General features: G+C 38.2%; 2 protein-coding genes across 5 annotated transcripts in view; one reads left to right on the forward strand and one right to left on the reverse strand.

Annotated features, from left to right (window-relative positions):
- The first annotated feature begins 1,239 nt into the window (after nt 1-1,239).
- On the forward strand, nt 1,240-6,768 carry LOC109475534 (flavin reductase (NADPH)-like). Of its 2 annotated transcripts, none has more exons than XM_019776180.1 (8): nt 1,240-1,293; nt 1,720-1,779; nt 1,992-2,095; nt 2,429-2,510; nt 3,169-3,285; nt 4,126-4,293; nt 4,826-4,907; nt 6,415-6,768. In XM_019776180.1, exons 2-8 carry the CDS (start codon nt 1,743-1,745, stop codon nt 6,488-6,490), a joined length of 666 nt encoding a protein of 221 aa, XP_019631739.1. In that variant the 5' UTR covers nt 1,240-1,293; nt 1,720-1,742; the 3' UTR covers nt 6,491-6,768. The 2 variants fall into 2 exon arrangements, with proteins under 2 accessions (XP_019631739.1, XP_019631749.1); XM_019776190.1 differs by having other exon boundaries at nt 1,246-1,293; nt 1,669-1,779.
- Nucleotides 6,769-8,374: 1,606 nt separating this feature from the next.
- The window catches only part of LOC109475478 (UDP-glucuronosyltransferase 2C1-like), an 18,138-nt gene continuing 11,252 nt past the window's right edge, over nt 8,375-15,260 (reverse strand). For 2 of the 3 annotated variants that reach the window (XM_019776100.1, XM_019776110.1), the window contains exons 2-8: nt 13,622-13,941; nt 12,751-12,979; nt 11,603-11,798; nt 11,034-11,190; nt 10,382-10,601; nt 9,581-9,800; nt 8,375-8,886 (exon numbers count right to left, since the gene is read on the reverse strand). In XM_019776100.1, coding sequence (XP_019631659.1) covers nt 8,601-8,886; nt 9,581-9,800; nt 10,382-10,601; nt 11,034-11,190; nt 11,603-11,798; nt 12,751-12,979; nt 13,622-13,909 — 1,596 coding nt within the window. In that variant the 5' untranslated portion in view covers nt 13,910-13,941 and the 3' untranslated portion in view covers nt 8,375-8,600. The remainder of the gene's footprint in view (nt 8,887-9,580; nt 9,801-10,381; nt 10,602-11,033; nt 11,191-11,602; nt 11,799-12,750; nt 12,980-13,621; nt 13,942-15,260) is intronic. The other variant, XM_019776118.1, reaches the window with a different exon arrangement.

Below are 15,260 nucleotides of genomic sequence, written 5' to 3' on the forward strand. Positions count from 1 at the left end.
TAACGCTTGGTGGCCAGCCTAATAATGTGTCAAAATGTATCATGTGCCAAAATGCATTATGTATATCACTTGTACTTCACATTATTGTACCTCTGTAAACATCTTGCCCGTCTGCCAGTATTAATATGCACCACAAAGTAGTGGCTAGACAAGCCCAGTTAACACCTATATGTGGGCTGCCGTATTGTCTACCAATCAAGGTCAGAGTCGGTTATACGCATAATTAGGATAGCTTTAAAGGCAGGACACAGTCGTGTGTCGTGAGTGATTACGAGAGAGTCTAGGCGGAGTGACTTCTGAGTGTCCTGTGTCCGTTCCAACTGAACAAGTAAGTCCTTAGTCATTTGTCTATAAAAAAGTACACAACGCAATGTCCGATTGTTAATGTAACTGAGGATCTTGTTAGTTGTCAGGAACTGTAGAAGAAAGGTTGGATATCTTGTCGTTACAATGCTGTGGTTGTTTATTATTGTGTTACGCTGTGAATAAATACACTCCTCCGAGAGCAGAATCCAGTATCCGAATCGTGCTTGCTTGAATGTTTAGGTAAGCTAACATAGAGCAAAAATGGCTATTGTTACATCAACCTTTAGCTAAATTACACATTGGGGACGGTGGTCATTTCGCCCATGATAAGAAATAATATTGTATTAAAATTTATGCATATTTGGTGGTTTCTTGCATAAGTTGTATATTTTGATGTTACTTGTCATAGATTACACATGTTACATGTAAGAAAGTCTTCAATTAATATGCGATTTAAGTCCTCATTTACATTATTCGCATTTAATAATCACATCCATAAGGACTTTTAATAGTTATTATGACCACATTATGCGTTTACATACACATATAAGCACACACAGATACACAAACCGTATTCATTTCCTTCATTTTCATAATTTGGTAATAAGACGATGGAGAGCCCATCTTTCCTACACCAGGTATAACCTGCCCCATTAACTATTTACCACCCAAAAATTGCGACCACAGCAAACTTGTATTCAACACAAGATATCAAAGAGTAATGCAGCAATCCGGCAGCAAGCACAGAATCAAATACCAGAATGCGTCTAATCAAACTTGATTTTTCTCGTCACCACCACAGCAAATGCAACAAAAATATATCCAACACACCTTCTTTTACATAACAACATACAGTACTTACCCTCGCAGATAACCCATGACCTGCTGGGGTAAGGTAAATATACACTTAGAGGTCATGTTTTCGGGTCATTGGCCGCCAAAAGCACCACCCACAGACGCCTGGCTGCAACAGTTTGGAGTGAATCGGTGAGAATTTGTTCCCATGGGGGAGGGGGGCGGCGCTGTCACATGTACTGTTTAAATCCTTTGTCCTAGCAAATATTTTTGCATGTCATTGATTTCCGCTTCTTTGTAGTTCCTTAGCTTGTCGTGTATGTTTTACCAGTGATTCTTGTCGCTATCCACCACCACTTATATAAGTTTTAAGGTCATGTTTTGTTCATACATATGAGCATGGTAAACAAGGTCTTTACAACCTTTGCTGTGTCATATTATATCTTTGCTGTTTCACATGTCCATGTAACTATGACAGTTAACATAACTCGCTTGTATGCTTTCATGTAACCATTTGGTACATTGAATGCCATCATTAACAGTGCTAGTAAGAATTTAAACTATTAGCCTAAGGCAAAATGTCAAGGCTATTACAGACGAAGTGACTACTCCCTACAGTGTTGGGTTGGCTTTCGTGGACTATGAAACTGGCAGTATTTGGAGCCAGTGGCTCTACAGGTAAGGGTTACTGTCTTTCTCATTATCCTTAGAAATTTCTGTCAGTTGCAGTGAATTAAGATTCTTACATTAAAGCTAAACATAAATAAAACTTTCATAATTTTGCCGGTCACGAACCACTGTAGATGGATCATATTTTTTTAAAAGTCCTTCTATTTACTAACCAGAAATACAATCTAGGCCTTATCCCGCTTTATTCCCGATATTCAAAGGTGTGGAGCTTGTAAAACAGGCACTAGCCCAAGGTCATGACGTCACTGCCCTGGTGAGAGACCCTGACAAGATGGCGGGACTGGTGCCAAACAAGGACCTCAAGGTTTGCTTCCTTTTTTTTTACTGATATCAGGACAAAAGATGGTTTAGACAGTTAGTAAGTTAGTTTAGACAACTATTTTTAAACTGTAACCTTTTGTTATATGTTATATATTTTGTTTATAGACATTGATATGCAAATCCAGTTCCATTACCATTATTATTTACATCATTTGTCATATATTTAATTAGTCTGTTGTTGACATCTTGAAGAGGTGATAGTCACCTGTTATGTCAACCCTTCCACAAATGTGGTAAATCTTCATAAAAAAACTAACTACAATGCAGCATGTAGTTAACAATGTTTGCAAGCATTTGTTTTTTGATATTTTCACAGATTGAGAAGATAGACCTTTCCTCTGCTGATACTGTAGAACCACATCTGCAGGAGAAAGATGCCGTCTTATCCTGTCTGGGAAGTATGTAACATAAGGTTCCATTATTTATCTGCATTGTACGTTAAAAATTGAACAGAGTGTTTGAGGATTTAATGTTCGAAAACCTGACCACGAATATCTGAGCTGTGTGTGTGTTTGTGCCTGTGTGTGTTTCTGCCTGTGTGTATGCTTGTGCCTGTTTGTGTGTGTGTGTATGTGTGTATGTGCTTTTGTCTGTGTGTGTGTTTGATCCTGTGTGTATATCTGTGCCTGTGTGTGTATTTGTGCCTGTGTGTATGTGCCCGTTTGTGTGTCTGTGTGTGCCTGTGTGTCTGTGTGTGCCTGTGTGTATGTCTGTGCCTGTGTGTGTATTTGTGCCTGTGTGTATGTGCCCGTTTGTGTGTCTGTGTGTGCCTGTGTGTGTGTTTGTGCCTGTGTGTTTGTGCATTCGTGTGTGTGTGTCTGCGTGTCTGTTTGTGCCTGTGTGTGTGTGTGTGTTTGTGAGTGTGCTTAATTCAGTTTTCCCGCGTCAGTCTTGGGAATTTGGCATGATTACTAATTTCCAAATTAGTTCATGCTGATTACATTATATGAATGACGTCCACACGCGCTTGTATTTTTGTTTATTTGCAAAAAAAACAAAAAAAAACGACCATACTGTATATCGTACAAAGCAGCCCGAAATCTCTCTATTTTGTAGGTTATAGCTGGTTTGGATCCGTCACGCTTTACACAGACTCCATGGGCGTCATTGTCACTGCTATGAGAAAGAACAACATCAAACGTCTGGTGTGTATAACATCCTGGTACACCACAGGTAAGTCAGGTTTAAATATTCAAAATCATTTTTGACATGAATTACAACATTACTCCGTGAATACCAGTTCCTCGTCCCATTGTATGAAAACCGTTATAATATGCATATTCATATAATCTCTGAAGAGCAAACTTGTGTATAGATCCATTAATATTAACCCCATTCATAACCTAGTGAAAAATATTTAAAAGTTTAAAACATTTTGTAACATTTGAGTAGTTTATTTTGCTGAAACCATATAATGTATTCAATTTAATATGTTAATACTATTACTAGAGTATATGGCAATGCGTTTAAAGTATTTGGCTGCAGCAAAGTAAAATATCCATACAGTCGTAATTGTTTCAACCTCCTCAAACTTTGACCCACCCTCTTTAAATATTCGGAACATGGCGTCAGAACACAATGCCGTACTCCGTAAATAATTTCATCAGGTTGGTAAACGAATGAATAGCAAAGTTCTTTGATCACAACTATTTAGTTTTACGAGCCGACGTTTCGATGGCCGTCTGTCATCTTCATCCCTTGCCTTACTGTTTTACTTTTTTAAGGAAATTTAGATCATAGGTCCTATGTCAGAATAGTGCTAGGGAAAATGTTGTGTTTCCTGTTTTAGTCCTGAAAAATAGGTGTCTGCAGTTTAGGTTAAGCTTTTTTCCCTAGGCCATGTTTTTAAAACTTTGCGGTCTCTAGTGATCCAACTTATACATTAGAGTTTACCAAAGTAAAACTTGCAGCAGGAAAAAAATCTATGGTCGGGAGTTTTTTGAAAGGTTGGTCTGAAAACGGGAAACACCATTTTTTTCTTAGGCCCAATAGCTTTTATCTTCCTTTAAACAGATACACCATTAGATCCGGCACCTTTCCTAATCCGCTGGATTATCAATCCGTTTTTCCTGGGACGGGTTCTGACAAACATGGCACAGATGGAAGAGTATCTTCAGGGATGTGAAGACATCGACTTTACCGCGGTCAGACCGCCAATGTTAACAACGGGACCAGTCACAGGTATGATCTGTATTAGATCTGTTTTGTGTTTTTTTTCTTAATCAAGTTGTTTCTCTTCAAATATTTATGAAAACAAGGAGGTTAGATATAAGCCAGTAAATAGAAAAGGACAACTAGATGAAAGTTTAAAAAAGTCTTACCAATTTCCCATTTCAAGTCTGCTTTAAACAAATTTTTCAGGGACGTTACAGGAAATTCGGTCACTGATGACTCACCATTCTTACCAAAATGTAAAAACAAAAAAAAAAAAAGAAAATAGTGACCACTTAATTTTTTTTTACTTCTTTGACGGAACGTCTGTTTTTGGCTGCCTATAAAAAAAAAAACTCGTTCTAATACCGGGAAAAATTACGACATGCAATACCATTTTTAGTAATTCTTTTAATGGTCTTATTCAATTGTTTCATTACCATACATTAAATGTTTCAGTACATTTTCATAAAAAAGAACAAAAAGCAATTTCAAAACGTGTAAAATCTCGTATGTATTGGACTAAATCATTGTGACCTGCATTTTGTTGTCGTTTTTACAGACATGGAATTCAACACTGCGGAAGGGCAACAGGTGCATGATAGAGATGGGATGAGAGGGATGCGACATGCTGATGTGGCCAGGTGTGTTTAAAATGTACATACATTATGATATTATAAATTTTATTATGTTATCTGTACCTTTGATTCTCTTGTTTATGTATTATTACCTTCGCCAAGAAGGTTATGTTTTCAGTAGCGTCTGTCTGTCTGTCTGTTTGTCTGTGAACAGCATAACTCAAGAAGCTTAGTATACATTGTCATGAAACTTTGTAGGTGGGTAGGTCTTGATGAGACCTAGAAATGATTAGATTTTGGGCCCCCTGGCAGCTTTTGTTGGTACTGCAGCAGAACTTCCGTTTTTGATATCTCGCGATCTAGACATGCTATGGTTAGGAATTTTGGTTGGTACATAGCTCTTGAGGTAGGAAATAAGTGACATGAGTTTGAACCAACCCCCTAGCAGCTTGTTCTGGAACTGCAGGAGCATTTGTTGAAAAATTTTTGAAGGATGATAACTCAAGAACTGGTTGACAGATTGTCGTGATTTTTGGTTTGTAGGTAGCTGAAGGGATGCTTGACATAATCAAATGACAATTATGGAAATCAGGAGCTAATTTGCATAATTAATGAGGAAATTCTATAAATCTGCTTTGTTCGATAATAGGACTATGAAACACTTGTGACATGTAATTGAGAATAAAAAAAAACATCTGAGGATATAGATTATGTAAATGACCTAATTTGCATTATAAATGGGAAAGTTTTATAATTTCATGGTTTTAACTGCTGGGAATTTCATGCTTGCCACATTTGGAAGTTAAGTGAAGGCGAACATCAATAAACATAATTTATTTAAATCATGACCTCATTTGCTTAATTTATGAGGAACTGCTATAATAGCCTTTTTGTTAAGATAAGACTGTCATTGGGTGGAGAATATGATAAACTGATATAACCCATGCAAATGAGGCTCTTATTTGCAAAATCAATGATTAAAATTGTATAAGTCTTCAACCGCAAGGGTTAACATCATTTGGCGAAGGTATGAGGTCTTGGAACTCTTGTTTATACTCAAACGGTGTTGTATAAGGGCTCTGGAAAGCAAACGACACGAAAATGAAGTTCATTCATTCATTCATTCATTCATTCATTTATTCATTCATTCATTCATTCATTCATTCATTCATTCATTCATTCATTCATTCATTCATTCATTCAATCAATCAATCAATCAATCAATCAATCAATCAATCAATCAATCAATATTAGGTATCTTCAAAGTTAGCGCTGGACCGCCTTAAGCACTTAAATGCTTCATGTCAGCAATGACAAGAAAAACAGGTCGCAAAGACATTAAACAATTGTAAATTTCATTCAATAGATTTAAAAAACAGCGTCCAAAGTGCACACAATTTTGATGTTAAGGACACCAAACATTATAACTCATACTTAATTTGCCTAGAGCTATTCTAGAGTGGAGCTTGCTGCCATTAAACACAGTAGAGCATCCCCACTAGGAAGCTTTAGGCAATATAAGTTAAAGTTTTATACTTTAAATGTGTGAAAATTACCTCTTTTTACACTGTAGGTTCATGCTGTCCATCTTATCATCTGAGGAATGGATGAGGAAATGTGTGGCTGTCATTGCTGTTCCTAAGAAGTAGTGGTCAGCAATAGTCACAATCTTTAAACAAGTAGTAGCAGTATTAGACTGGTTTATTAGATCTTCGCACAAGACATACATGCCTCCTGACGTCCGTGGAGGGCTGAATTGTGAGGCTATTTACAGAGGTATCAATCTAAAAAAGATTATACATTTACAGTTATGATCATTAAAATACAATGTTAAAATTTGCTTGATCTAATTTATTCTCGGAATCACACACACACACACACAAAACAAAAATTATTGAATGATTTTGGTAATGGGAAATATTCATATCACATAAATGCATATGTATTTAACAGCTGTGTATATCTTTTTATTGCACTAACTTTAAAGTTACAGTAACAAAACATTGTTCCTTATCATACAGTAAACATAACAAATCATAGAACAACATCTAATTTTACTTTTCTGATAATTTCAATACATCGGTGCATCTACTGTAAAATCATTATGGTATATAGTACTAAGGACAAGGTTGGTTGTGTTCCGACTATTTATTTTTCCATCTTTTCGCTTTACTTTCTAGCTCCATCAAACAGACTTTGGACAACATTTGAAATCCAAATATATTTAGGAGCTGTTTTAATAAATTGTACATCATTAATTTGCAGTGATATGCAGTAATATGCTTTAGAAAGATAATTTGAATCTCAAAAATCAGGTTCTGGTAAGTAGGCAAATGAAAATAAATTATTGCCTTCATAATCTATATTCACTAATTGGTGATAAAATAATGATATAAGAGGGATGAAAATGACATTTTTACTTAGTTGGTTCCAATTACATAACTATAGCGGGGTTCGAAACATCTAGCACTATGCACATGAGGAGAAATAGCCTCAAAAAGCAATTATTTTCCCTCATAAACAACTGTAACTTAGAGAAAGCTAGTAAAATAAATTCGACAAAATGCGGTGATGCTACGATACCCTGTGGTAGCAGTAAATGCAGCTACTTCAATGGATACGTTTTCTTAATTTATTGATGAGCAAATGAAACAACACACATTGTTGATTTGATCACAGACTGTCTTAATGTTCGTAACTTTTTAAGTAAATCATTCATGGACAAAGTACATGTCAAACTTGAGTTCCACGACATAGAGCATTTGCCAAATGACTTAAAACTTCCAGTAATACACCGAAGATTACTGCAGTAGCGAAGCCATTAATTTTTTTTTATCGGCCCACCAGCACATGTTAGTTCCGAACTGTAGGTTATGCCAGAACAACGAAAGCTCGCACAGACTCTAGCTCAGTTGTTAGTGTAGCACATTAGAAGCTGCACCCGACTAATCCAGATTTCCATACAAAACGGCCAGTTGCACTTTCAAAAAAGCTTCTTTAGGGACTCACACCACCTCATATTTGCCCCAAATTCTACACACCAATCTATAATTCCGACAATGACAATCAATAACTCCGACAATACTGATCCGCTACATGGTGGACATTGAATAGTATGAAGGCAGACTAGATGTAATTTATAAATTATACCACAAAGGTATCAGCGTCAACAACTTTCGACAACGATAGACTACTTTGTTGTCAGCCTCAAGCTTCCGCACTGCCACAAACGTAAAATGATACAAAAAATCCGTTGGAACTTACAAAAATCATAAGTGTAACTATGTTCACGTTCCCCTGATATGTTTTTGGACTAAGATTTTTTCAGATATTTTTCTATGTTGCCTTCCTAGTCATCAGCTCGCTTTCCCATGTATGCTTTCTACAAAATGTTATTTGTTAATATCGGTATTTTCTTTTTTTCCGTTCAATATCTTCACCAATGTTACCAAAGTTTGAAAGAATCATATGTTAGTCTGCTGAGGGTTAATAACCTGCCCCAAGGTGTATATGGTTCCGGTGTGACATTTAATCACCAAAAAAGGGACTTCTGATTGGTCTACGTCTTCTGGATATATAATAATTAACAATAACTATAAGCAGGATAACCCCCACCATTCCGTATGTCTTATATTATACATAACGATATTATGAATTTTACACTAGTCTTGCAGTTCAAATCACGCGTCTCGTTTAAATGGAAGCAGATAGAGAGGACAGTGACGATGTAATAAATGTCCAGGTACGTTTCTGTTGGGGTTAATTAGTTTTCTTTATTATGTTGTTTCTACCCCACTTGCACCTGCTACATGCACACAAACAGCACTTCCAACCAGCTAACAAGATCACGGCCAGAACTGACACAATCAGAGCCAGGACGTCTAACAGATAGTACTGGTAGAAGGGTAGTTCGGTTGCCCTTGACCTGAGATGAGGGAGGCCGCCATGTTTGATGACGTGTTCTATCCACCAGACTGCCCGCTCCATGGGCGGCTGTGGCTGGTCTCGGAGGATTGTAGAAACTCGTTTAGCTTTCTCCTTGTACCTACAAAATGATACAATTGATTAACTCGATGTTAAACTTGTTAAAAATTGTTATATTCAAATTGAGCCTTCATTTACATCATCAATATCTGCCTTTGTTTCGTTCCCAATTACATGATGTCACAAGGTTGAATAGTCATATTATGGAATGTATCTGATTTATGGAACATCCTCTTCAATTTAAAAATAAATATCTTTAGATTTGCATAAATGTCATATTTTTATGTCAATAATCACTTAAGCTGTCTGCATACCAAAAATCACGGTGATCCGTCAAATGGTTCTTGAGTTATTCTTTATCTTTAATTTTTCAACAAACGCCCCTGCAGTTTCAGAACAAGCCGCTAAGGGCCGAAATTCACGTAACTTCTCACTCAGCACAAGAGCTATCAAATAATCGAATTTCGTGACCAAATCTAGATCATAAGATATCAAATCCAAAAGGTCAGCTGCATCACCATAACGTACAAGGCGCCATGTGGCCAAAAAATCTAATCATATCGAAATCTGAGGTCTCATTAAAACCTACCCACATACCAGATATCAAGAGACTTCACAACCTATCGTGTTGACACGAACACAAAAACACACACACACATACACACACACACGTACACGTACACACACACACACACACACACACATACACACATGTCTATATGTTTTATATTGGTGTCTCCGAGTCACATGCTTACTTGGGATTAAAAATAACGGCAGTGATGGCCTGGTAAACCTCCTCTGACGTGACGGTATGAATGTCCAGAGTCACCGCCATCCCGCGGGCCACCACCCGGGCGATGTTCTCGTGTTGGTCCGCGAACAGAGGCATGCCGACCAGCGGTACCCCGTGGTACATGGCCTCTGATATGCTGTTATAACCGCAATGAGATACAAACGCCTTTGTCTTGGAATGAGCTGTTCGTATAAGGGAGTAAATTTTGATTAAAGTTAGGATTCTGTGACGGTTTCACCATCCCCCATATATATATATTGAATACAACACGGTGCATTCCGTATCGCCTGAGGAATCAGCCCGGCCGCAAGGCAGATCGCCCGAAGGCCGGAGGGAGATCCGATCTGCAGGAGGGCTGGGACCGAGGGTGATGCAGAATACACCGTGTTTTGTTTTTTTATTTATGTCATACCCACCCAAGAAAACGCGCCTTTCAATGCGAAATGAGCGAAAATTTTGTGTCCCTAAACCAAAAAAATGCAACAACATCAGTTCCAACGTCCGAATTTTGTATTCACATTTTCGAAAGCGGTGCACTTGGTTAGGGCGAAACGCTTTCGCATCGTTCTATGGATCATTTGGAAGCCCGGATCGTACGCTTAAAAAAAACCCGGGCCGTACCGCTAGTTATCACACGGGCCGCAACACCCGTATCGAACGTAATAGCGGCCAAGGTATGTCATGAATACATATATATATATATACCAACACAAAATGTGATATTGTAATTTCAAATACAACGCAGTGCATGGATGGCATTTACCCAGTAAGTCGCTCTGAGGAAGCCACTCCATGATCCTGGTGTTCGGCCCCAGACTTGGCGGTGGTGTTCCAGCGTTGCGCCACACGACCTTCTGCGGCAGACGGGAAAAGGCAGCGGCCAGCATCTCGGCTCTCTCTGCGGGCATAACCGTTATCAAGTTGCCGAACGTTACAATCACCACCCCGGCATCTCCAGAGCTCTGCATAAAACTATCGAGATCCTGTGTGTTCAAAATAATATAATAAGAGTTAGGGCAGTTCTTGACTTGTCCGACAAAATGACCTGAGAACCTCTTTGATAGCCATGTTTTTTCTATATATCACAAAGAGTGACACTTCTTAGTAAAAACTTAGTAGGATCCATCTTTGGTTTACATGTAAATTAAGGATTCACCTTTCGTGGGGTCAGAAAAAAATAGACACAAACGATTTATATTTGCCTGAACTGCTAATAAAGAAAAACTATTAGATTCACAATAAAATGATCATTTACAATGTTATGTTTGTATTTTGAAACGCCCATGTGTTTTGTTATTTTTCATTGACTGTATTCTTCTTTGTTGGTGTTGAGGCTATCACGTCTTGTACTTTTCATGTTGTTCGATAAGAATTAAGGTAGCGCTGCTTCTAATTCATTTCGATTGTCAACTAACCTCACTGAGCGGCTTGGCCTCATCAGCCATGTAACCTGCTATGCTGACCATATTTGGCATGGTGGGTTTGGGGTAGTCAAACATGACGCCTGTTTGGTACAGCCACACGTCTGTTCTTGCCAATGCAGAAAATATGGTGAAGTTGCTACCAATGGTCCTGCTCGTGTGAAGAAAACAGAATGTGCGTTGTTTTTGACATATCATTTTTTGTATATTCCAGCATTTCATGACTAGACATGGTGACAGCAAACTCAAGTTTTATCAGCTTATTTTATGCCGCCACCATCGCATGGGATGAATACAGGACAGAACAATACTCGGGAAGTCGTGTTAAGTGCCTTTCCCAAGGGCACAAGAACGGTGGCATGTAAGAACTGGAACCCGCGACATTTTGGTTCTGCGTCGAGCACGCTGCCGCTACGCCACACGACCCCAAATGTCGTGCAACAGCGCCATCTTGTGGCAGACAGCAGCAAGCGTCCTATAGGCTACGATTAAGACTATTTGGACCTTGACAAGAAAAAACCACACACCACCCAGAAAACGGTATCCCCATACGATACACACACCTGCTTGCAATGGCGTCGAATCCCCTTTCAGCAATTACTTGTCCCATGATGGTCAGCCCGAAGTAAACCAGCGTGTTCTTGACCCTCTGTAAGAAGGTCATCTGATCAGTCAGTCCTAACATTACTGTTGGTATGTAGGATACAGGATTTGGAACGCCGGTGGCCTGGATCTCTGTAACATGACAACAAAAGACGACTGCAGTTTTATGGTCATAACAAGAAACAAATATAACTTCACATTTTCTTATGATGCAATATGAACTCAATTCTACACTACTTGTATTTGCTACGTATATGAAATCCTCATTTACCAATAAAATGGTGTACCATTTTCCCGGTAATCATACTCGTTAAACCCGTTTAAAGTAAAGTATGCTAAAAATACAGGAAAGGTATCTCCTATTTAATTTATATGATAATATTCTCCTGTACCATTTACCGGTAATCATACTCGTTAAACCCGTTTAAACTCGTAAAACGTTAAAAATGACATGTAAGACCAAAAAAGTAAAGTATGCTTAAAAATACAGGAAAGGTATCTCCTATTTAATTTATATGATAATGATAATATTCTCCTGCACATCCCATGAAGTATGAAGTAACTTAGGATTAAGTTCATTGACTTCATATCCCTCTTTTTAACAACTTCCATGGTTCCAAGCCATGGTCATTACGCGAGTTCACATGGCATCGAATATTAAAAAATGGGTGACAAAACAACAATATTTCATTTCATTTTTCATGGTTTACCAAGCTGGGTAATGCATGTATCGTAATAACGTGATGTAACAAATGTAATGATTTCTTTCTAAACACAGACTTATGTTTTTGTCCGTCATAAGTAACTATTTGCTTCAGTGCAAAGGGACTAATATTCTAAAGAAACTACATTGCTGTCATTGCATAATGTGGAAAACAACAGTACTTATGTCTTTCTAATAAAATAGGATTGTGATCATATTTGGCTCAAGACAAAAATATGACGTACTTTGCTATTGTGGGGTATAAGCGGGAAAGTCGCCATGTGGTACTGACTCTATGTCACTTATGAAGCGTAAATGAGCATCCGTGCATCATATAGTATCATTGGAACGATAGAATGCTCATATATACATTCATAGAGTGTAAGATATCCAAACAAAACGCACCGAGTACAAACGGCATAAACATCAGCGTGCAGACCAGAGGCAGGTCCAAGTACTGAGCCACGAGGGACCCACATGACATCCCCGGATACGTCAGAACTACGTTATAATGGCTGTTCTTCAGTCTCCTCAGCAGCTGAATGTCACTCAACATGTTCTGGCAGTCATCTGTAGCAGCTTCATTCATCATCATATGGGAATCCAGCCAAGTAATTGAAGTCAATACCTGGAACTGTATGCAATATATTTAAAAAAAAAGCTGAGGATACTTGGGTTGGATTTACGGATGGAAAGTATTTTTTTTTAAATTTCATTGACAACAATGCAACGACACATACATTGTAGTACACAGAACAAGTAATATACAAATGTGGTGATCTGAAAATAAAAGGCTTTCAAAGCCGAAAAGATCAAGGAACTTTTAGAGACATTTCAATAAGAGTGCTAATGGAAAGGTTTGTATACTAATATTGTTGACAAGATAAGGTAACATCCATTACATTTCGTCAGTGACACTAAGAGACCAGAGGAGAAATGCAGGTTTATAAGCACGAACTATTACGTTCAAAGAATAATGTTTTACTATTCTAAGTGATTTCAAATCACCTTTTAAACTACCCTGGGTGCCAGAACTCGTTTTTCGGGCGGCAAGAGCCCTTCGCCCACCGGTCTAAATTACCGCTACGGGGGAGTCTAGCGCGGGGGAGTTTGGCCACCCTCCAAAGGGACAAACAAACCCCTCGGGCTCAACTCCCCCGTATCGGTAATTTAGATAGGCGGGCGAAGGACTCAGGCTGCCGAAGGAAAACGGCTAACGGCCCGATACTAGTTTGGCACCCAGGGTACTTTTAAACATTTGGTTCAGAACACTTACCATTATCTCTGGTGGAGTATTTTTCAAGACCTCGATAAACAATGGTGCTTTTTCGGGATCACCAAACGTTTCATAGCGGAAGCTCGGCCATTTCGTCGTCAGGTCGCTCTTTTCACTGGCAGGAGCTACCACAGTGACGATGTGTCCTCGGGAAGTCAAGGCTTCGGCAATCTTCGCCAGGTTCAACCAATGGCTGCCGAACGTGTTCGTCGCCACGAGGATGTCTGCAGCTTGAGCTCGTTGTGACCAGATGATTACAACAGCCAGTAGATGGAAGCCAGTCGACATTTCTGCTTTAGCGGTTTTACAATGCGTTTATGCTGTGGACAAGGAGTTATAAAAGTAAGAGAAGGTAATAAAACGGAGATGACGGTATTAACCACTGGAACTATTTTTAGGCACCTGCACTCACGAAATGGCTAACTAAGGGGCAGGTGTTCATGTGTAAGAGTAGAGATTGATGATGCAATAGCAACTTGGCGTTAGGGACTACTTGATTTTGTGCTGTACATGTAAAAAAACTGCTATTCTGGAATTGCCTTACGTAGACTCTACAACATTTATGAGTGAACTTGGACTGTTGGAGCTGTCTCATGAAATGTGTTAAAACATTTTCTGTAGCAGATAAAAACCCATTTCCATGGCTTATTTTTAAGCATACAATATTTCTTTCAAGTGCTCCATTAACCATCAACAGAACACCTTCCCGGACTGATTAATCTGTACACCTGGGGTCCGCGCGGACCCCAGAGCAGTTTTTTGCTAATTTTTAGAAATTATCAACATGCTACCAGCTCAATTGTTTTGCAAACTGATGTGGGAACCTCTGTGTCCACATTACATACAAAAATCATACATTTTGAACTTTTTCTATTTTTCGTGAAGAAAAGAAGACAAGAAGAAATACCCGATTTTTAAACCCATTTCAGACTGAAGGGGCTTTTGAGGCCCAACTTTGATCTCAGATAGCGGCTAAACGGCTTGCGCTAGAAGTATCAAATTTGGAGACCTTTCCTAAAATGTCTCTGGAAAAAAGTTCATATTAGTTTAATACTAGTAAATTGATGTTTTTTTTGTGTTGCCATGGCAACGGATTTCTTTTTTTGAAAATAGAAGTAATTTTGGTTTAAACATAAAAATTTTCTGAGTTTTATATTAAATTACACTTCTTTTCCAACATTAATAACATCTTACATAATTAAATATAAGTTAAATCATTTAATATGCATATGATATGCTAATTTGATGACGTCAATGGTCAAAATCCAATATGGCGGACTATATTATTAGCTCTGACGTGATATGACGTCATAATTACACAAAAGTTATTAAAATTTAATTCTATTACTACACCATTCTCTGAAAACTTGGTAGACATACGATGAGTGCATAAAAACATATAAAAACGGAAATAAGGTAATGTATAAGAACGCCAGTGTATCCATTATGATCGAAAGCCGGCTGGGGTCCGCGCGGACCCCAAAAGAAAATCAGATATAATTTTTTTTATAAATGGTAGAAACGGAGTTTTCTGCACTGTATTGAGAGACAACTTTGTGGGTGACAATTACCTAAAATTTCAGAAAAAAATCTTTAGAAACAAAAAAGATATTACAGAATATATAGTGCTGGGGTCCGC

This window comes from Branchiostoma belcheri, unplaced genomic scaffold (assembly GCF_001625305.1).
Source record: "Branchiostoma belcheri isolate BF01 breed outbred unplaced genomic scaffold, Haploidv18h27 scaffold103, whole genome shotgun sequence".
Taxonomy (NCBI): Eukaryota; Metazoa; Chordata; class Leptocardii; order Amphioxiformes; family Branchiostomatidae; genus Branchiostoma; species Branchiostoma belcheri.

What these genes read in the sequence shown, in the direction of transcription:
- LOC109475534 (XM_019776180.1), top strand. Translation starts at nt 1,743, where the DNA reads ATGAAACTGGCAGTATTTGGAGCCAGTGGCTCTACAG. An exon ending in TGGAGCCAGTGGCTCTACAG is followed by an intron (nt 1,780 to 1,991) that starts GTAAGGGTTACT and finishes CGATATTCAAAG; the next exon opens with GTGTGGAGCTTGTAAAACAG. An exon ending in CGACATGCTGATGTGGCCAG is followed by an intron (nt 4,908 to 6,414) that starts GTGTGTTTAAAA and finishes TTTACACTGTAG; the next exon opens with GTTCATGCTGTCCATCTTAT.